Source organism: Osmerus eperlanus, chromosome 15, assembly GCF_963692335.1.
Source record: "Osmerus eperlanus chromosome 15, fOsmEpe2.1, whole genome shotgun sequence".
In the NCBI taxonomy this organism is placed as follows: domain Eukaryota; kingdom Metazoa; phylum Chordata; class Actinopteri; order Osmeriformes; family Osmeridae; genus Osmerus; species Osmerus eperlanus.
The window spans coordinates 14,302,130-14,322,129 of record NC_085032.1 but is presented as its reverse complement, the minus strand read 5'-3'; the positions used below and the strand labels follow the sequence as shown (position 1 = coordinate 14,322,129).

Below are 20,000 nucleotides of genomic sequence, written 5' to 3'. Positions count from 1 at the left end.
CACCAGACTGCACACCCTCAGGAGAGGAGAGCTGGGAACTAGAACACAGAACAACGTATCTGATAAGCTACCATGTCATCCATACAACTGTCGCAACTCATAATGTAGACAATGTAGCTACGATTAAAGTACTTGTTTTATGTTGTGTTGAATGTTGAATCAAAGGCTGGTTCAAATGGAGAAGCTGGCTGCTACACTGAGAGTGGACAGAGTTTGCGATGCAGCACTTGACAATGAAGCCTGTCACACTGGTCCAATTCAGAGAGCTGAGGACCCTCTTGTGACAGAACTGGTGTGAGTCAAAGTACTGAGGCAAAGAAGAGGCGCTGATCTCCTTCCAGGGGGCAAAATCTGACTCGAAGCGACAGCTGTAGTGAGACAAAGTGCCGTTAACAAGTAAAAAAAATGATCAATGTATTGTGCTGTTCCTTTCTTGAGAAAAGGTTTGATGAATCATGTCTGAATATGTGTTTTTCTACAAAGCTGTGCAGTAACGGAGAAAAGCTCTTCCACAGAAAGAGGGAAGAATGGATTCAAGGGATTGGCCTCTGGCTTAGGTTTGCATCATCCAGATGATCCACTCCATCACAAGCAGCAGAGACGTACCTGTTAGCACTCAGAGGGCAGGACATCCACGCAAGTGTCAAAGGGACGGCCATATTTGTCTCACAGGTGACGTTCTCTCCATCCTTATTGAGGTGGATGACTGGAGAATCTATGTTCCGACACACAATGACACATTTCGCTATGAACAGTTGTTGTCCTGTGTTTTATTTTGTATTTATTTTTATTTGATTTGATTTTTATTTTATTTGATCAAATAAATATTCACAGGCCTTCTCAGGCACGGACACATGACAGACGCTGTATTTTGTTTGTGTCTGAAATACACTGAGTGCTTTTTAAGACGGATCTTTTCATTTCTTTGGGCTCCCCCATGAGTGTCTCTCACCTGACACACACAGTGACATGGTCTTTGTTTGTTTCTGTCCTCCTGCCTCTAGGTGGAGATGGTACACCCCTGGACTAACACCACACAGCTTTGGAGTACTGATGGGTCAGAAAGAGGGGAAAAATAGAGTAAAGTATTCAAGATTAGGTCCTAATATTCTAACTGTCCCCAATTACGAGCCTATTTTGTGTTCTGGTTCTTGAATATTTTATTCTGTTGGACTGTAGTCTAGTCTACTATATTCTATTCTACCATTTCTATTCCACTGTATTTTATTATATTCTACAGAGGGACACTGTTAATAACTCCACCTGTTCATCCACAGGTTACTGGGCTTTGGGCATGAGGTCTGCTTCCCGTCTGGGCCCAGCCAATAGCAGTGGTGGAGGGTCGGGACAGACAAGACAGTGGCCTGCAGGCAGAAGTTTGGTTCCTGCTGAGCTGTGATGGTGATGTTCTCCCTGGCCTGGACATGAATGAACTCCCCATCTAAAGAGACAAAACCACTGTTTGTGTCAGATACCGATTGACCTGTGTGGTGTTGATATCTTCGTTTTAACACTAGGGAGCTTGATGATTAAAGAATCAAGAAGAGTTAGCAATACAACGAGTGATACGCCTTCAAATATAAAGAAAATATAATATGCCTACATTAGAATACCAAAAACATTGTCTTTGGTCCAACATGCAAAGGGGAGAATAAGTTAAAAGGTGTATGGGAGAGATATGGGGCTGTGAATGAGTAGAGACAGACGATATAGCGGAGTAGATCAAGGACAAGTCAATCTCGTTCTGCTCACCGAACACTTGCACACGAACAGACTTGGTTGTACTGTTGTCAGCCATGCAGGTGTAGATGCCAGTGTTGTTCACATTGATAGATTTAAAGTACAGGAAACTTGCCCATGTTAGAGAATATTGATAGACTCCTTTGCAAACCTGGCGAAAAAGATAACATTGGGACATCCTGTTTGTTCACAAACAATGACCTGCTAATGAGATGCCATTTAGGAGGACTGTATGCAGCATATTAAAGCTAGAGCAAGATAAATGTGAGGGATTTTAAAAGATTGAAAATAGTTATTACTGACTAACACATTGTGGTAAACATTTTTGAACTGTTTGATGAAAATTACTTGTTCTTTTCCAGTACAGCTAGTCACGCTTGTCAGCCACCGACTCCCGACTTTCTTTGCTCTACAGCGAAGCAGCAGGGATTGACCAGGGCTCACAGTGACCTCAAGAGCCTCATCCAAACTAGAGCTTTTGTCCATGTCTAAGACACACACACACACACACACACACACACACAAATCAACAAGGTTAAACACAGAGGCCATCAGGAATCTTCTTTCGGTGCTCTTTGGAACAATACTCTTTGTCAGTGTGTGTGGGGTGTGTGTGTGTGTGTGGGGTGTGTGTGTGTGTTTGTGTGAGGTGTGTGTGTGGGGTGTTGGCATGTTGAACATCAAGTTAAAATATCATGGCCTATAACTAGGGAGTCAGGTGGCTGAGCAGTTAGAGAATCGGGCTGGTAACCAGAAGGTCGCTGGTTCGATTCCCGGCCGTGCCACATGACCTTGTGTCCAAGGCACTTCACCCTACTTGCCTCGGGGGGAATGTCCCTGTACTTACTATAAGGCGCTCTGGATAAGAGCGTCTGCAAAATGACTAAATGTAAATATCATCATGATGTCTCATCCTACCATAATCTAATAGCTGGGAGCATTTTTCTCCTTGGTTGTTTTTTGCGCAGCAGATAACCGCTGTTTGAGGATATCTTCTACTTTTTACAGTACTTTCTGTTTTGCCATTGTCCTTTGATTGACCTTCTCCTTCATCTCCATTACTAGTAAAGAGGATAAACAGAGGTGGACTTTAATTATGCAACGGAATGCAATACTGTATGTTTTTAAACAGGCTTTTGTTGCCAGCTTACTCTTTCTCTGCAGGGCTGTTGAACCATAACATGTCCGGTGCTGGAGTGCCCTCTGAGACACACTGGAAGAAAGGTGTGAAGCCTCTTGTTCTCAATTTCAAATGTATTTGTGGTGTTGTGGGGCTTCCTTAAACCAAGAATAAATCATGAGAAATGTTGTGTTTTCAAATAGAATCAAATAAAAGGAACTATAATGTTTGAACGTAATTCAAAATAAGATAGCGTGTCTCAATTTTGAGTTTGCAGGTATGAAGGAAGGGAGGTTAATGGTTAGGAATTGATTAAAGTTACCAACACAATGAGAAATACACCTTGTAAGAAATATAACATGGCTACAACATGATACCAAAAACATTCTCTTTGACATGCAAAGCAGGTAATGAGTGAAAAGGTGAAAAGGTCGATGGTAGATATAATAGATATAATGGAAGACAATTAATCAGTAGACAAGACAGACCAGACAGCTATAGAGTAACCTAGATGTAATGTTTGAAGAAAATGGGAAATTAGATAGTATAGCTCACTTCTGAGATGTTTTTAAAATGCAAATAAGACGGATTTGGGATTTTGAATCAACATATCAAAGAAATAAAGCTTAGTAGTGGGGATAAAGAGATTTGGAGAGGGCTGGCTTTCACTTACTTGCTGGTCGGACTATTAGAGAGATGGTGCACGAGGACTTGACGGCGTTCCTCTCACATTCCAGGATATAACTTCCAGAATGATCCTCAGAGATGATTAAACGATTTTCACTATATGAAATCACAACAAATTATTTTTACATTGTAAACATTTGTCAAATTATAAGCCACACACACACTCACAGTGTATGTAACATGTCGACTCCATGGGTCCAAGTGCAGATACGGTCTCCAGAAGCATTGCTTGGTGTGATCTGGACATTCTGGCCCGCAACAAACTCGAGTATGATAGTATCATTCAGAATGTGCTCTGGTAAAACACATGTTCGTCCCTGTAAGAAATAAAAAAGTAATTTTTAAACAATTACACTTTAAATTAATTTGCCAATTAGTAACGTTGCCACTGATAATGTAAAACTCATTCGGTGTGCAAGTGGGTTTAAGAGAGAGAGTTCATAATTGCTTGCTGTCATGTAATTATCGATTAGAACATAAGGAATTAAACAATAATTATGATGTGCGTCTTTGGGACACTTGCGAGATGAGTTTAGTTTTTGTCTTGTTCCCTGCACGCAAAACGATTATCCCAATAAGGACATGAATTAGACTAGGCTTATAGGTAGAAGAAACAAGTCCGTTTAATTGGCTTTACGCGCCACATTTGCGGTTCCTGGAATGTATATTATTCACGGTGCCTTAATAGTTTTCTTACCTCTGGTTTGGTTAGACAAAATTCTTCTCCTTGCTGCGACGAAAGTTCACAGTGCGCTATGACTGTGCACAGCACAAGCACAGCTAGAGACAGAAAACGAGAGAAATCATGAACAAAATTTACATGTTACATTTACATTACATTTATGCATTTAGCAGACGCTTTTATCCAAAGCGACTTCCAAGAGAGAGCTTTACAAAAGAGCATAGGTCACTGATCATAACAACGAGATAGCCCCAAACATTGCGAGCAGCCAAAACATGAAGCATACATTGTGAAAAACCAAATAAGTGCCAAAGGGAAGAACCATAAGAGCATGCTGTTAAACAAGTTACAATTAAACAACATGAAACTCAAAAAGTGCAAGAGTGTACCTGTAAAAAAAACCAAAAAAAAAACCCGTGTATCTTAGGACAAACATATTGATAGAAAAACAAACAATTTAGGATTCAAGTTTAGGCTGCATTTTATTTGTTTAGCAGACACGGTCATCCAGAGACATACAAATATTAATATGACTACTAATGTCGGTGAAATGGTACACCGTTTATGGATTTCAGTCACTCACCAATTACAGCTCCTCCCTCTCTGCACATGGCATTGATGCTTAGGCTATAACAGGGACACATACTAAATTGTGAGAGAGGACAACACGAAATATGTATTTGGTTGAGGCGTGACTATATCACTTATTTTCAGGGAAATTATGCGGTCACCAATACAGTTCTTTTTTTTTCTCCTTTTAGGCCACTTCAGCTGGATAGCAAAAAATCCTTTGCACTATCACAGTAGCTTAGCTTTATATAACCTATAAAAAAGTATATATTAATCACTTTAAAAAGACGGTCAAGTCTATGACTGAGAATGCATTGTCCTGAAGGATAGATAACATATTTAAACAAGAATCGTGTAACCAAGTGACGCATTTACCTGACACTTTTTGTTACCTTTTTAGACTGAACTATAGGGTGGGTGCCTATTCCTTTTCATGTAGGCTACTGTAACTTTCCCAAAGACCCCATCGTTGAGTCAGGTGTCGCTTACCCCTCATCTATATTACTAAAGCAGTTGGTGTAGCTCTTACAAAGTCATGTAAAAATTGTACCATTTATAGGTTTTGTTTAACAAAGGTATGTAAAATGCCATGGTTCAAATGTCAACAATTATTTTGATTAATACGTGTGCAGAAAATACCTTAATACATGTATTATCTTGGTTGTTTTATGTCATTAACAAATTACACGATGAGTTCAATTTGATATATTTCGAATAGTTGACAATAAGACACAACAAAGTTGAGCAAAGCAGTCTTTAAGTCAAATTCAACAGTGAAGGTCCAAACAATGGAAACAATGTGACAGATCGAAACGTGACATCAGAGGTAAAACATCAAAGCGTCAAAAGATGATAATTGAAGACATCGCCATTGTGGTTATCATTGCCAGGTCTGGGCTGGCGTATGGTCACAGATAAACTAATAATTTTCACACGGAGATAGTTTGTTTTGTCTATAGAGCCAGGCACATGCCTCGCCTTTAAACGTAGCTTGCAATATTTTGCAAGAGAAAGACTCTAAACATTGCGAATCTTCCCTCTCACTTGACTAGAGACTACGAGAAAAGCTACCCACAATGCATAGCAATGCTAGCTAGTGTTAGCGGAATAGCCAGAGAGCAGAAAACAACAACAAGAGCGTGAACGAGGCTCAACAACAGGCTAGCTAGCTTCCAAGGCCAGCTGCATGGATAGCGACAATAACGACGACCAAGATTCAGCGAACGCGGTGTCCTTTTCAACATTCTTTGTAATATACACAGATAATGTGAGTAATGTAGGCATTTTAGGTACGCTGTAATCATATCGCTTCGACAATTTAGTGAACCTGCTTGCAAGCCATTCCGCTAGCTATATCGGCGTCTCTCTATGTTTGAATATCTTCCGGCGGCAGCGGTGGCAGCAGCAGCGGTGCCATGAACAGTGGACTCCCAGCTTCAGCTGCTCCGCTTGGGGGTATTGGAATAACTAACATCAAGGTGAAGTTTTGCCGATATTACGCGAAGGACAAGACTTGCTTTTATGGGGACGAGTGTCAGTTCTTGCACGAGGATCCGTCAATGGCAAGCCTGTCTATGCACGGCGGAGGCAGCCCTGTCCCCCTATCCATGGCAGGGGGAACCGTGACAGGAGCGGGGTATTCACTCGGTGGAACAGCAGCGGGCGGTGGGGGAACGAATGTCCCTAAAAAGGGCGAATCTCTGGGGCCTGCAGGCACGGCTCTAGAGGGACAGTTGTTAACCAGTGAGTGTGCCTAAGCTTTGTTTCCTTTCCAACACAACAAGGCCTTGCTGACACGGCCTCAAATGTAGTTAGTTTTGGGCCTAGCAATGGGCTTTGTTAAAATTATCACCGAGGATTCTTTTGAGGCCTCTTTCCCCTCGAAAACAACGTGGGATGCTAAGCTATGTCTTTTAAATTCTACCACTAGCTACATTAACACTCTAAACAATTTGCTAACTTGTCATACGGTGTGGTTATGGTGGACACTACATGGTTATCTATTGGCGTGTGGTAGATTCGGTCTAATGGGCAGTCGTTTCAGTAAACCTGGTTTGTGTTATTGGTCCGTGGTGAGTGGGCACAAATTGACAGCTAATATTAGCTAGTTGGCTAAGTTAGCTAGCTAGCTTAGTTTACGTCCCTTCCAAGCAGCTCTGTGATTGGTTAAACCGTGCAGTGATCAACACACGTTCAGTTTCCCCCCTTTTTCATAACTAAGTTACAGATACAAATCTCTTACACTCACCTAGAAAGTAAACAAATCATAATGCACTGACTGGATTGATTACTGCAATTGACTTGAATGGATCAGTAGCAATGATAATGATCAATTATGCTTCCAAAATCTATAATATTATATCTGTATGTGCGGAAGCGCAAAGTATAAATGCATATTTGGTATAGTGCCTTAGCATTTGTAGATCGTTTTTTATTTTTTATGATTTGAAGTTTGTTTTAAAAGCCGTTTGTCCACAGTCACTGGGATGGAGGTCGGGACCCTGAGTGAGGGCAATCTAACCAACTCATACTTTAGTAGCAGCTTCATCGGAGTTAATGGATTTGGAAGCCCTGCAGAGTCTAAATACACCATGATGCAGGTAATAACATTGAGACGGTAGATAAGTAAGGAGACTGTGAGCTCCCTTCATGCACTTTGTCTAAACTGTCGTGTGAGGTCAGAAACTTGCAGGGCTTCTGCACATATAAGACCATACAAAACTAGATAGTGATCATGAGCTTTTTTTTGAATCTGCATCCTCTTTGTTATCAATAGAGAATTACCAGCAGCAGCAGCTCTCCCAGTCTAATCAATGATGGTGCCAAGAACTATAGCCACAGCACTCATGGTGAGTACATTTACATTTAGTCATTTAGCAGACGCTCTTATCCAGAGCGACTTACAGTAAGTACAGGGACATTCCCCTGAGGCAAGTAGGGTGAAGTGCCTTGCCCAAGGACACAACGTCAGTTTGCATGACCGGGAATCGAACTGGCAACCTTCGGATTACTAGCCCGATTCCCTCACCGCTCAGCCACCTGACTCGCTAGTGTAGTATAATGAAAGTGAACATGCATGTGTGGAATATTACAGAACACCCCTGGAAACCTTACTTAAAGATCCAATCTTGCAACCTTAGATTTGAGATATCTAATGCATTTGATTCTATTTCAGGGTGTTTTTATGTTTGGAAATACCTTGTTTAAAAAAATAATAATATGAATTTATCTTTACTGATCCAGATCCAGTGAATTCCCCCTCGTCTTCACTCTTTGGTGATTTTGGTGCCCTAAGCATATCTCAAAGGAGAAAGGTAAGCAAATCAACATCTGTTCTCGAACTCTTATCAAGGAAATTGAAATAACCTTGAATCAAATTGAGCTTTCCCTCTTTTACTTATACTAGTGCAGTGCTCATGGTGTATATTTCATTGGTTGCTTGTTAAAAAGACAGAATACACATTATTTTGTACCTTTCCGTATTTAGTCATTTAGGTACACACTGGGTAGCTTGCAAGCTATAGTTGGTTTCTGAAAGCCTGACTATATCTAGTTTGGCTATTTAGCTAGGTAGCTTCTGTAACGCTTTGAATATAAAGCTAACCCAGGCTTTCACCCCTCAATGGCTTCCTCGTATGTCAGAACCTTGACTCTTAGCCTTTAGCGATGTGAGAAATAAAATGTTGAACAAACAAAGTGGAGTCTGTGCCGGTTGGTTTCTTTGGAAATCCGTTCTGTATGCAGTAGCCAGTTTCTGAGTCTAGTTGCTGTGTTTTCAACAAACGGTGAACAAGTTTATATACTTATGTTTGTTTACTGCGGGCAGTCAACACTGCATATACTCGGGGTCTAAGCCATACACCTGCAGCATTTCAATTTCGCACAGTGCCCAGTTCACAAGATAATCGAGCCGCAGACACACAGAGATCCTTATAATTCTATAGGTATGCGTCATTAATCTTTATCATTTTATTCTAGGAGAGTAATTAAACTTTATGGATCTGAACATAACACATCAATTGCTTTCTATCCTCATGCGTCTCCAGGCCCCTAACCCGACAGCCAGTGAGTTCATCCCCAAAGGCGTCCCTCGCATAGCCTCCATGGCCCAGTCTAGTGTGCCAGCCTTCCCGTCGCCCCTCTTCCCTCACCCCGCTCTCAGCGGCTCCACGGCTGCTGCCCTCTCTCCCGGTGAGACAAACCAGATGACTGACAATCGCGTAGTCCACAACTGAAGTCTTCCCTATGCTCTTTTTAAGTTTTCTTCTGCATGGTCACGGTCGTCTTTTTATAGTTCCATTGAGAACCAAGTCTCTCAGAATGGGTTATCAATAATCTGGTCTCTCTTTGGTTTCTTGTGAAGGGATGTCTCTGTCCGCGGGGTCCTCTCCCCTCCACTCCCCAAAGATCACGCCCCACACTTCACCTGCCCCGCGCCGACGGAGCCACACCCCCAACCCCAACCCAGCCAATTACATGGTGCCCACCAGCGCCTCCGACCAGCTCGCAGCTCACATCATCCAGAAGGAGACAGTGGGGGGGACTACCTACTTCTACACTGACAACACCCCTGCACCCATGGCTGGGATGGTATGTCCCGTTTTTGTAATCTCCTTGGTAACTGATCGCCCTCTCCATTCTCTGTGTGTGCTGTCTTCTCAAAACCATGTTAGTTTTTCCCCCCCCCATTTTCGGTGCTTAACTGAAGTGTCTTTTGAGAACCTTTTCGTAATGGCAGTTTAAAAGCACCATCCATCAACTTCATTTTCTTTTTTTAGTTTGTGATTTCTTCATAAATGGGAAGCGCTGTTCTGAGTGTGGCTGCTGGTTTCCTGTCCTCCCAGGTGTTTCCTACCTACCATATCTACCCCCCTACTGCTCCACATGTGGCCTACATGCAGCCCAAAGCCAATGCCCCGTCTTTCTTCATGGCAGATGAACTCCGACAGGTACACGCATCCTCGGCTCCTCCACCTGTCTGTGTATCACCCCCCCCCCCACCTCACACGCATACACACCTTGTCTTCTTTGCTGTGGAGTTCATCTCTGGTCTCATATCCTACGGTTCCTTCCAGGAGCTGATCAACAGACATTTAATAACCATGGCCCAGATAGACCAGTCAGAAAACCCAGGTAAGGCATCAATCACACCAACCGTCCAGCAGGTTGGAGTCATGGCTCTCGTTTACCACATGAAACGGTTTTGACCGTGTGGTTGGTTGGTCTCAGAAAAAGTATGGACTGACCCACATTGAGGTTTGTTCCTGTATGTAGGACATACTCACAATGTGTACGTTTCCACACTCTTTGTTGTGTTTTGCCCCTCCTGTCGGTCTCCCAGGTGTCCCCTCAGAAGTGGACAGCTACCACAGCCTGTTTCCATTGGAGCCCGTCCCCCCACCCAATCGCATGCAGAAGACCAGCAATTTCAGCTACATCACTTCCTGTTACAAGGCGGTCAACAGCAAGGATGATCTACCGTACTGCCTGAGGAGAATACAGGGTGAGAGGAAGTTGTAGGCATAGATATATATAAACACTAGATGTCTTACGGCGGAGTCTAGAACGTCCGCACATGGTGGACATCTTGCTACAGTCAACTCGCTCACCCATAACATTGTGTTGAATCTACATGTACTTTTTAAATGACCATAACTTGCTCAATTTTCAACCGATTTTGAAACGGTTTGGTTTGTTATCAACGTCAGAGATGTCGTTATGCCACTGCATACTTCTATTCTATTTTTTTTTTTAAATAACATAATTATTCATAAGTATGCAGTGGCATACCGACATCTCTGACGTTGATAACAAACCAAACCGTTTCAAAATCGGTTGAAAATTGAGCAAGTTATGGTCATTTAAAAAGTACATGTAGCATCAACACAATGTTATGGGAGAGCGAGTTGACTGTAGCAAGATGGCCGCCATGTGTGGACGTTCGACTCCGTTGTCCGGCAACGCGGACGAGACATCTAGTGTTTATATATATCTATGGGTGTAGGAGCCACATATGCAAAGCAGCTTGTGTTTTCTGTTTTTATATGTCGCAGATTCTCCCATCTTGAGTCAGTGATCCACTGACTCACTGTGTTGTGTTTAACAGTTCCTTTGTGAAGTGGCTCTTGTTGATTCCCCTGTGTGACTTTGTTCAGGGTTCCGCTTGGTGAACACCAAGTGCATGATGCTGGTGGACATGTGGAAGAAGATCCAACACTCCAACGCTGTGACGCTGAGGGAGGTGTTCACCACCAAGGCCTTTGGAGACCACTGTGAGTCTGTCCTCTGTGTGTCTTTCGAAAACAACACAAAATGTCTTCTTCAGGTCTTACAGGGTCTCCTCAGGGTCTAATGAATCTAACAATTTGATGTGATGGATTGATCAGGGAACTGACCCCCCCCCCCCAAAAAAAAACCCCCCAACTGTAAATATTTTTACGATGAAACCGATTGGAGATATATTTATACCGTGTTTCATAATTTTGGGACATGGGGAGTTATTCTGTGTCTGTGTACGCCTGCCTTCCTTACTTTCATGTTGGCGATGACAGAAGGGTACACCAGCCTTGTCGTCGCAGGTCTGTGTGGGTTACCCATCATGCATCTGTGGGTTACCCATCATGCATCTGTGGGTTACCCATCATGCATCTGTCTGTCTCCAGCTCTGGTGTTCTCCTACGACTTCCATGCTGGTGCAGAGACCATGTTCAGCAGGCACTTCAACGACCCAGCTGCTGACTCCTACTTCACCAAGAGGAAGTGGGGTTAGTTACCATCCCCCACTCCAACCACACACACACACACACACACACACACACACACACACACACACACACACACACACACACACACACAAGGAGTTGATTTTTAAATGGCAGCATAAACATCAACAGTACAAAAACTGATTAATGAAAGGAAAACATTGAATCCGAGAGCGCTGGCTGGAGGCCTAGACTACCTACATGATAATCGGCTATAACAACATGGAAATACAATTATCTCTGCAGTTATTTTGCTGCTGCTCAACTACAAAAACGGAGATGGCCAAAGTAGCAGAAAATTACAAAATGTGACAGTGGTGTGTGTGTCTGAGACTCAGAAAGGGGGGGGGAGGGTCTGTGGCTGAAAGTGAATCCTATGTCAGCTGCATTCACTTGCGGTACATTAAGAACCCAGAACGAAACAACAACAAAAAACGGCCGGTGTGTACGACACACCGGCCGGTGTGTACGACACACTGGCCGACACACACCAACCCTACGGGGGGCCCCCATAGGGTTGGGACACTATCCGATAACTAGTTTGTGAAGAGATCTGGAAATGTGGTTGAACGTTTTCCGGTGTCTTTGTGCAGGCCAGCATGAGCCTCCACCACCAAGACAGCACGCCGGCCTTCTCCCCGAGTCTCTGATCTGGGCTTACATCGTCCAGCTCAGCTCAGCCCTTCGCACCATCCACACTGCTGGCCTCGCCTGCCGGGTCATGGACCCCAGCAAGATCCTCATCACTGGCAAAACCAGGTACACACACACCCATCCATTGCATTCAGACACATTTTGCATCATTCAAGGCAACGGATGTAAAGCGTAGTAACAGGATCAGCTCCGTGTTACCATGGTAAGTGCGGTAAGAGAGAAACATCAACAAGTGTACGCAGCAAACACATATAAAGCACAACATAAACGGGTTCACAACCCGTATATAGCTGTTCTCACCCTGCCCTCATTCTCTGTCACCCTGTCCTCTGCAGGTTACGGGTAAACTGTGTCGGGGTGTTTGACGTCTTAACATTTGACAACAGTCAGACAAACCACCTGGCCCTTATGCCACAGTATCAGGTATAAAACTTTGACCAGATACCATGTTGAGAAAAAGGGTGTCATCTGTGTACTAAGAGAGTGTGTGTGTGTGTGTGTGTGTAGCAAGCAGATCTCATCTCCCTGGGCAAAGTGGTGTTGGCTCTGGCGTGTAACTCTCTGGCTGGGATTCAGAGGGAGAACCTGCAGAAGGCCATGGAGCTGGTGTCCATCAACTACTCATCAGACCTCAAGAACCTCATCCTGTAAGGAAGTGCACATGCACAAGCACTCTCTCACGCACGCACGCACGCACGCACGCACGCCTTCCTAAGCCCCCTCTGAGCCAGGCTGCCTGTGCTCGTGTGCAGGTACCTGCTGACTGAGCAGTCACGTCTGCGCAGCGTCAATGACATCATGCCCATGATCGGAGCCCGCTTCTACACTCAGCTGGACGCCTCGCAGATGAGGAACGATGTCATAGAGGAAGACCTGGCCAAGGTACGCAAACACGCCTCGTGGTGCTGCTTCTGGCTTTGCTATGCGAGCGAGGGTGTGTGTCACACGCTTGTGTGTGTGTGTGTGTAAGTAGGACACATGGTAGGATGTGTTTTCCAGGTCATGGAGCCTATTTTGGTCCTGCGTGCTGCTGCAGTGTGTGATGCAGGGTGATGTAGGGTGCCGTGGTGATGCAGGGTGCCGTGGTGATGCAGGGTGCCGTGGTGATGCAGGGTGCCGTGGTGATGCAGGGTGCCGTGGTGATGCAGGGTGCCGTGGTGATGCAGGGTGCCGTGGTGATGCAGGGTGCCGTGGTGATGCAGGGTGCCGTGGTGACAGGCTGTGCAGCGCATTCTGAGTTCTGACCACAGCTTCTTCAGCTTCTCACCACCACCTTTCTGTTCTGTTATTCTTCTGTCTTTTTCGCACCCCTCCTCTTCCTCATTCCTGTCATCCATCATCCACCCCCATCCGAGTGTTGATGAAGATGTGCATGCACAGTTCTGCTGCTGTAGCTGGGGTTCCTGTTTCTGTCACACTTCTGTTGTCAAAACGTTGATCAGTATGACTATGCTGGGTAAAGGGCCTATTATGGAGACTGTTAACAAGGCTTTTAACAAGGTTTTACAATGTGTGTATGTCGTTTTTTTTTTTAAATGTTTATAGAAAATGTTTGTGGCTTTAAAAAAACAAATACACACTTTATACATAACACCTGCTCATCACACATACACACATGCCATTGTGTGAAACTAGGGCACTGCAGAGTTTGGTGTGTATTTTTGTGATTGTTCATGGTCTGGGTAATGACTTACACACACGCACCAGGGTAGGGTTGGGTAATATCGTCTATCGACGGTCGGCTGATTCCATCGTGGTTTTAGTCGATTTAAATTCCTTTGTTTTGGTTAATTAAATGGAAATGCTCTTGTGTAAAAGTGTTTGAGATTGCTGGCTGGGTAACTTGGCCTATCGCAGCTTCTGCTGTCGGAGCTAATCTAGCGTGTTCCGCCGGGTCATGCGCCCGGAAATAGCAGTGCACTCACAGATCATCAAACCGCACTTTTGAGTCACATCTGATCATTTGAACTCCAAACCAGGGTGTCGTGAGTCACGTCGCCCCCTGACACCACCAACTAGTGGGAGCGATACAGCCACAAAGCAGCACTGCTTCAGATTGAAGGGAGGTTTACCTGAGGGGAGGAGGTTTACCTGAGGGGAGGAGGTTTACCTGAGGGGGGGAGGGTATCTCAGTGGAGGGTTTTGGGAGAGTGTAGTATTTCCCTCATGGTCGTGCTTCCTGTGTTGGTTGCAGGAGGTGCAGAATGGCCGCCTCTTCCGTCTCTTGGCCAAACTGGGAACCATCAATGAGAGGCCAGAGTAAGAACATCCTTTTCTAACTCTCCCAACTTCTGCCTCTTTTCCTTCACAGTGTTTTAAACGTTTCAAATGAACCAAAGCAGGTTTCAATGTAAGGTGACTTGCAGCTGAGTTCCCTGTGGTGTGGTGTGACGTGCGTGTTTGTCCAGGTTTCAGAAGGACCCTACGTGGTCAGAGACGGGGGATCGCTACCTGCTCAAGTTGTTCCGAGACCACCTGTTCCACCAGGTGACCGAGGCAGGGAGCCCCTGGATCGACCTGAGCCACATCGTCTCCTGCCTCAACAAAGTTAGTCTGCTCAGGCCCCTCAATCGCTCTCGCTCTCTCCGTTTGTCTCTCGCTCTGTCTGTCTCTCTCGCTTTGTCTCTCTCGCTTTGTCTCTCTCGCTCTCTCTCTCTCTCTCGCTCTCTCTCTCGCTCTGTCTCTCTCGCTCTGTCTCTCTCTCGCTCTGTCTCTCTCTCGCTCTGTCTCTCTCTCGCTCTGTCTCTCTCTCGCTCTGTCTCTCTCTCGCTCTGTCTCTCTCTCGCTCTCTCGCTCTGTCTCTCTATCGCTTTGTCTCTCTCGCTCTCTCTCGCTCTGTCTCTCGCTCTGTCTCTCGCTCTGTCTCTCGCTCTCTCTCTCGCTCTCTCTCTCGCTCTCTCTCGCTCGCTCGCTCTCTCTCTGTCTCGCTCGCTCGCTCTCTCTCACTCTGTCTCTCTCGATCTCTCACTCTCTGTCTCTCTCTCGCTCTCTCTCGTGCTCTGTCTCTCGCGCTCTGTCTCTCTCTCTCTGTCTCTCTCACTCTGTCTTTCTCACTCTCTGTCTCTCTCTGTCTCTGTCTCTTTCTCACTCTGTCTGTCTCTCTCGCTTCTCTCCCCTTCTCTTTGAATCCCTGCTCCCTTTTTTTCTCCTCCGTTTGAGCCGTGTGCTATTTGACATGCGGAGTACGTACCCTATGTTTCTATGTTCTTCCTATCTGGAGGTTCACAAGGATTGTCATACCAGGAGCTGTATCTAACCTGTGTGTGTGTGTGTAGCTGGACGCTGGCGTGCCTGAGAAGATCAGCCTGGTGTCTCGTGATGAGAAGAGTGTGCTGGTGGTGACCTACTCTGACCTGAAGCGCTGCTTTGACAGCACCTTCCAGGAACTGCAGTCTGCTGCCACAGGCCCCCAGTAGAGGCCCTCCCTCCCCAGGCCACAGGCGGGGCTGCCTGGACCGGAACACATTATTGCACTACTGCGGACAAGCAGGCGCATGGGGATGACATCATCATCAGCGTGGCGAGGGCAGATGGATGGGACCTGCTGAACCTCTGTCACATACACTGTCCTGTCCACCAGGAAGGATTTTATAAAGTGTATTTTTTTAGTTTTCCTAACCCTGCAGCTACGAGTAAAAAAAAAAAAAAAAAAAAAAAGTTACGGACTTACGATGGAAGCTGTGATGAGGATGTTGACAATTATTCTTTTTTTATTTTTTAAGACTTGGGGAACAAAACAAACAAGAAAACAAACTGTGTTTTTGGACTTTCCTGCTTTTAATTTCTACAATTCAATTTTTTTTTAATGATTATTTTTCTGTGGAGGATGCACTAAGATTTCTTTGTATCTTTTCTTTTTTTTTTGGTGAGTGGCCTACAGGGTTGCACCAATGTAGAGGCAACGTCTCACACTGTCACACACACACTGAGGACGGATAATAACCCAGCTTTCTAAAAAAAAGAGAGAAAAACAAAAAAAGATGTATTCCTGCTGGAGACGCCTTCATACCAACACACTACGAGACGGGACAAACCACTCCTGGCTTAGAGGGGAGATGAAACCCATTCCATCTTGTAGGTTCCCACTCGGAAAGGACAAACCACTGGGTTCTGGGGGCATGGGGGGGACTGACTTCTGGGGGGGGGGGGGGGGGGGGGGGTGAGAACAGGGGGGGGGGGGGTGAGAACAGGGGGACATTAAATGGTGTGGTTTTTGTTGGCACTGAGGCATGTGCTCTCACGATGCTGTGTACGTGTTTGTTACGGAGGCCGAGTCATGTGACCTCCTGTGTAGGTGTCCTGGACGCTGAGTCATGTGACCTCCTGTGTAGCTGTCCTGGATGCTGTTGTAGACGTTGTTGATTCCCAAATGATGGATTCATGAGGTTGGATGGATGGACCTGCTGGGTGTGGCCGTCTGTCCAGAACTAGGATGAAGCCTGTGGTCCGGGCCTTGCTTCAAACGAGCCAGCTCTGCCTCTTTGTGGAATGCTCTTCATTTCTTCTTCTACTTGTCGTCCCTCAAATTTCTCTCTCCTGACTCTTTCCTTCCTACCTTTCTTTCTTTCTTTCTTTCTGTAACCTCCCCACCCATCCCTTAAGTAACACTTTTTTTTGTGATGGTTTTCTAGCTGGTTCCCTTCTTTTGCTCAGCTGTTGTGCAGTGATGCATGATGGGATATGGAAGTACAGACTTTTTGCCTCAACACAATTTTATTCTGTGGACCAATTCCAGCAGGGGTGGGTGGGTGGGGGAGGGGGGTGGGAGGGAGGGAAGGAGAAGGGGAGAGTGTTGATTTGTTTTTATTTGACTTTTAAGATCATGTGACACAAACGTGCTGGAGACGCAGAGTAGTGACATCTCTGACTTTGTCACCCATGACGACCGGATGGTGCTCCAGGGGGGGCGGGGGAGGGGCACGGGGGCTGTTGCACTCATTTTGATGGTTTGGATTTCTCTCAGGATGACGGACAGCTGGAGGGGCCCAATGACAGAATGTGTTTGGCCGTCATTGGCCACCCTTTCTCCAGTCAGATAGATGAACTAAGGTGGTGTGGGCGGGACATTAAGGAACAGCTCACTCAACATACATTATTTTACCAACAACATGACTGTTGTTGATTCCTCCAGACAGTTTTTAGCTCGGTTACTTGGGCACTTCCTTGTAAGCTTAATGACAATTCCTTTTATTTTACATTGTTACACAGCATAACTAAGTAATGCCAGAGAAAACTGTCTTTGGGGGAAACAAGGATGTCAGGATAAGGGTAAAAGAGTGAACTATGCCTTTTAAAGTGTTTTTGTTTTGTGTGGGGTGGGGTAAACATTAGGGATGCTGTGTGGGGTGAGTATGTGTTGCTCCCAGTCACAGATGGAAGACCAGGATACCTTGGTTATTCCGATGCTGTACCACCAGGAAGGAAAGCGTCAAACTGACCACAGGTCAGCGTTTAAAGGGCAACTGTCTCTGACACCTGCTTGGGAGCTGGCTTTGTTAGAATCATGAACTATTTCCTCTTTGTAATGAAATGATCAGATAACAAACTTATTTTGGTCAATGTGGTGCTTAGACTACCTTACACACACACACACACACACACACCTGTTTCCCTAGCCCACACACTCAAGGCTCATGCCTACACCCTTCATCCTATCTCCCACACATGCATAATCGCACACACACTCCAGTAATATTAGTTATTCCTGTGCCAGGCCCACACACCTTCAATCACCATCTTAGTATGTTTTATGCCCCTCTTGTGTCCATTGTCTCAAATTTTGCAATATTTGTGTGTACAGCAGTATTTTAATAAAGAATACCAAACCTGAATTCCTTGTCTTTGTCATTTGTGTTGTCGATTTATACTGCAACATTTTGTTGAGTGCTCGTTTTTTATTTGAAGCATTTAAAGGTGTTGGAATACATACAGTGCAAAATAAACAAGGTGTTGGCAGTGTTCCAGACTGGCTGGTGTGTGTCATACAGTTCATGTTGTAGACGGGCCCAGGACACTGTCAGGTGGATCTTCACCACAGCTGCAACACGTTGGTACTGGTATATAAATGAAAATAAATAGGATATAGTATAATACGTTATTCTACAAATATCTTCCAGCATACAAGTGAGTGCGAACCTTTTCGATTCTGTTCTATTTTGACTAGATGTTCCTCTTCTTAAAACTTGGTGTAGTAGCTAGGTACCAATATAGATGTTAGCTATGATAAAGTTCACAAGTGTGAAAGGCTACTTGCTGATGTGTGAGAATAATACTGTCACTTATTTAGCTGCTCTTAGAAGGCTTGGCACTCTGTCTCTAACTAAGCATAAACTCCTGTTCAGAGGTCACAGGTCTACTGCATCTGCATTATATTGCCAAAAGTAAGTGGATACCTGCCTGTCACACCTCCTGAAGCTGGTTGAAGACAGTACACACACCATACTCAAGCTAGTCGACCTTTTTCAACACGCTTTGATGTCGTAATCTTACGGATTATCTTTGTGTTCTAACCTCTATGTATAAGGTGCAAACCCTCAGTCAGGCCGAGGGTTTGAGTGGAATAAGGAATGGTGCCTTGTTGAGGAAGCTATGTTGTACTACAGCATTTGTGATAAACCGCTGGGGGAGGGCGGAGGATTTGCAGCTTTGAATGGAAAGTGTTGCATCATGGGTAGTGATGGTAGAGATGGGGATGGATAGAGGAGAGGAGCGGTGAAAAGTCTGGGGTGGTGAAAGAGGTAGAGAGAAGGAGGAAAGGTGGCCAACGAAGACGGTGTTAGAACATTTACATTTAGTCATTTAGCAGACGCTCTTATCCAGAGCGACTTACAGGAAGTACAGGGACATTCCCCCCGAGGCAAGTAGGGTGAAGTGCCTTGCCCAAGGACACAACGTCATTTTTCACGGCCGGGAATCGAACCTGCAATCTTCTGATTACTAGTCCGATTCCCTAACCGTTCAGCCACCTGACTCCCTAGAACAGATGGTGAGAAGTTGCAGAGGGGAAGAAATGTTGAAGGGAGTGGACAGAGTCAGTTCAGGTTTTGATGATGATGAAAGAGGATGTCTGGCCCTCACCCTGTGAAGCCTTATAGACTCGGAGATGAAAAACCATGATGAGATGAGGGGGCTGAGGTAGACTACTAATGTACTACAGCTCCAAGGTGAGGTGACAGTTGTTGCTGTGCTAGGAGGCTGGGGTCAGAGGGGCTTTAGGGTCTTCAGAGCGAGGGGTAGAGGAAGGCGGAGTTGTAGTCGGGGGGAGGGGAGCAGTCCGTCTCCGAGTCACAGTCGTAGGCGAGGACGGGAGGCTCGTCGTCATGGAGACCCGTCCCGTCGTTACACATGCAGGGCAACAGGCTTTCCCGGCACTTCTCGATGGTGAAGAACCTGCAAGCACACAAGGAGGACCCTGTTAGCCATGCAGCCCACCGGGAGGATCCTGACTCTGCAGGTGCAATGACATCATGCTGTGCCAGACAAACATTGTTTGGACTGAATGCTTATCAAGGTGTGGAGGGATAGGGGTCAGGGGTCAGGTGAGGTGGTGACCTGCTGAGGCTCCTGGTCTTGGTGCGGCTGCTCCACGTGACGCACCTGAGCTCCTCCGAGGGAAGGATCATGCCACTGTCACTCTGCTCATCCTGAAACACACAGGGCAGCACGTTAGGGAGAGCCTTCCTGCACCTCTCTGTACTTGTATTTGACGGTGTGATTCTGAAAGTGTTCTTTACTTCAGGGTCAGATGGTTCCCTGCAGGGTAGTTCCTCAAATGTCTGAGGCGGCA

At 45.4% G+C, this 20,000-nt stretch overlaps 3 protein-coding genes and 1 long non-coding RNA gene across 5 annotated transcripts in view; 2 read left to right on the top strand and 2 right to left on the bottom strand.

The window, feature by feature from the left end:
- flt3 (fms related receptor tyrosine kinase 3) overlaps positions 1-3,012 on the bottom strand; it is a 7,770-nt gene extending 4,758 nt beyond the window's left edge. Inside the window, exons 1-9 of the mRNA XM_062479632.1 lie at positions 2,892-3,012; positions 2,659-2,801; positions 2,089-2,228; positions 1,753-1,891; positions 1,264-1,441; positions 953-1,050; positions 607-715; positions 133-368; positions 1-38 (exon numbers count right to left, since the gene is read on the bottom strand). The exon at positions 1-38 is cut by the window's left edge and continues 57 nt beyond it. Coding sequence (XP_062335616.1) covers positions 1-38; positions 133-368; positions 607-715; positions 953-1,050; positions 1,264-1,441; positions 1,753-1,891; positions 2,089-2,228; positions 2,659-2,801; positions 2,892-2,923 — 1,113 coding nt within the window. The 5' untranslated portion in view covers positions 2,924-3,012. The remainder of the gene's footprint in view (positions 39-132; positions 369-606; positions 716-952; positions 1,051-1,263; positions 1,442-1,752; positions 1,892-2,088; positions 2,229-2,658; positions 2,802-2,891) is intronic.
- Positions 3,013-5,670: 2,658 nt separating this feature from the next.
- Positions 5,671-15,943, top strand: pan3 (poly(A) specific ribonuclease subunit PAN3). 2 transcript variants are annotated; one of them, XM_062480396.1, is made up of 19 exons: positions 5,671-6,066; positions 6,193-6,542; positions 7,278-7,399; positions 7,576-7,648; positions 8,043-8,113; positions 8,846-8,990; positions 9,163-9,389; positions 9,644-9,748; positions 9,875-9,932; positions 10,141-10,302; positions 10,955-11,071; positions 11,462-11,563; positions 12,154-12,319; positions 12,550-12,637; positions 12,722-12,861; positions 12,967-13,096; positions 14,409-14,473; positions 14,623-14,761; positions 15,490-15,943. In XM_062480396.1, the coding sequence occupies exons 2-19, from the start codon at positions 6,215-6,217 to the stop codon at positions 15,628-15,630; spliced, it is 2,379 nt and encodes a 792-aa protein (XP_062336380.1). In that variant the 5' UTR covers positions 5,671-6,066; positions 6,193-6,214; the 3' UTR covers positions 15,631-15,943. The 2 variants fall into 2 exon arrangements, with proteins under 2 accessions (XP_062336380.1, XP_062336381.1); XM_062480397.1 differs by lacking the exon at positions 6,193-6,542 and having other exon boundaries at positions 5,672-6,066.
- Positions 15,944-16,404: 461 nt separating this feature from the next.
- Positions 16,405-18,045, top strand: LOC134035400 (uncharacterized). The gene is made up of 2 exons (XR_009932358.1): positions 16,405-16,508; positions 16,546-18,045. It is a non-coding gene; the product is annotated as an uncharacterized LOC134035400 (long non-coding RNA).
- A 34-nt stretch (positions 18,046-18,079) lies between these two features.
- Positions 18,080-20,000, bottom strand: part of LOC134035399 (vascular endothelial growth factor receptor 1-like) — a 6,917-nt gene continuing 4,996 nt past the window's right edge. The window contains exons 11-13 of the mRNA XM_062480401.1: positions 19,948-20,000; positions 19,766-19,857; positions 18,080-19,603 (exon numbers count right to left, since the gene is read on the bottom strand). The exon at positions 19,948-20,000 is cut by the window's right edge and continues 23 nt beyond it. Coding sequence (XP_062336385.1) covers positions 19,435-19,603; positions 19,766-19,857; positions 19,948-20,000 — 314 coding nt within the window. The 3' untranslated portion in view covers positions 18,080-19,434. The remainder of the gene's footprint in view (positions 19,604-19,765; positions 19,858-19,947) is intronic.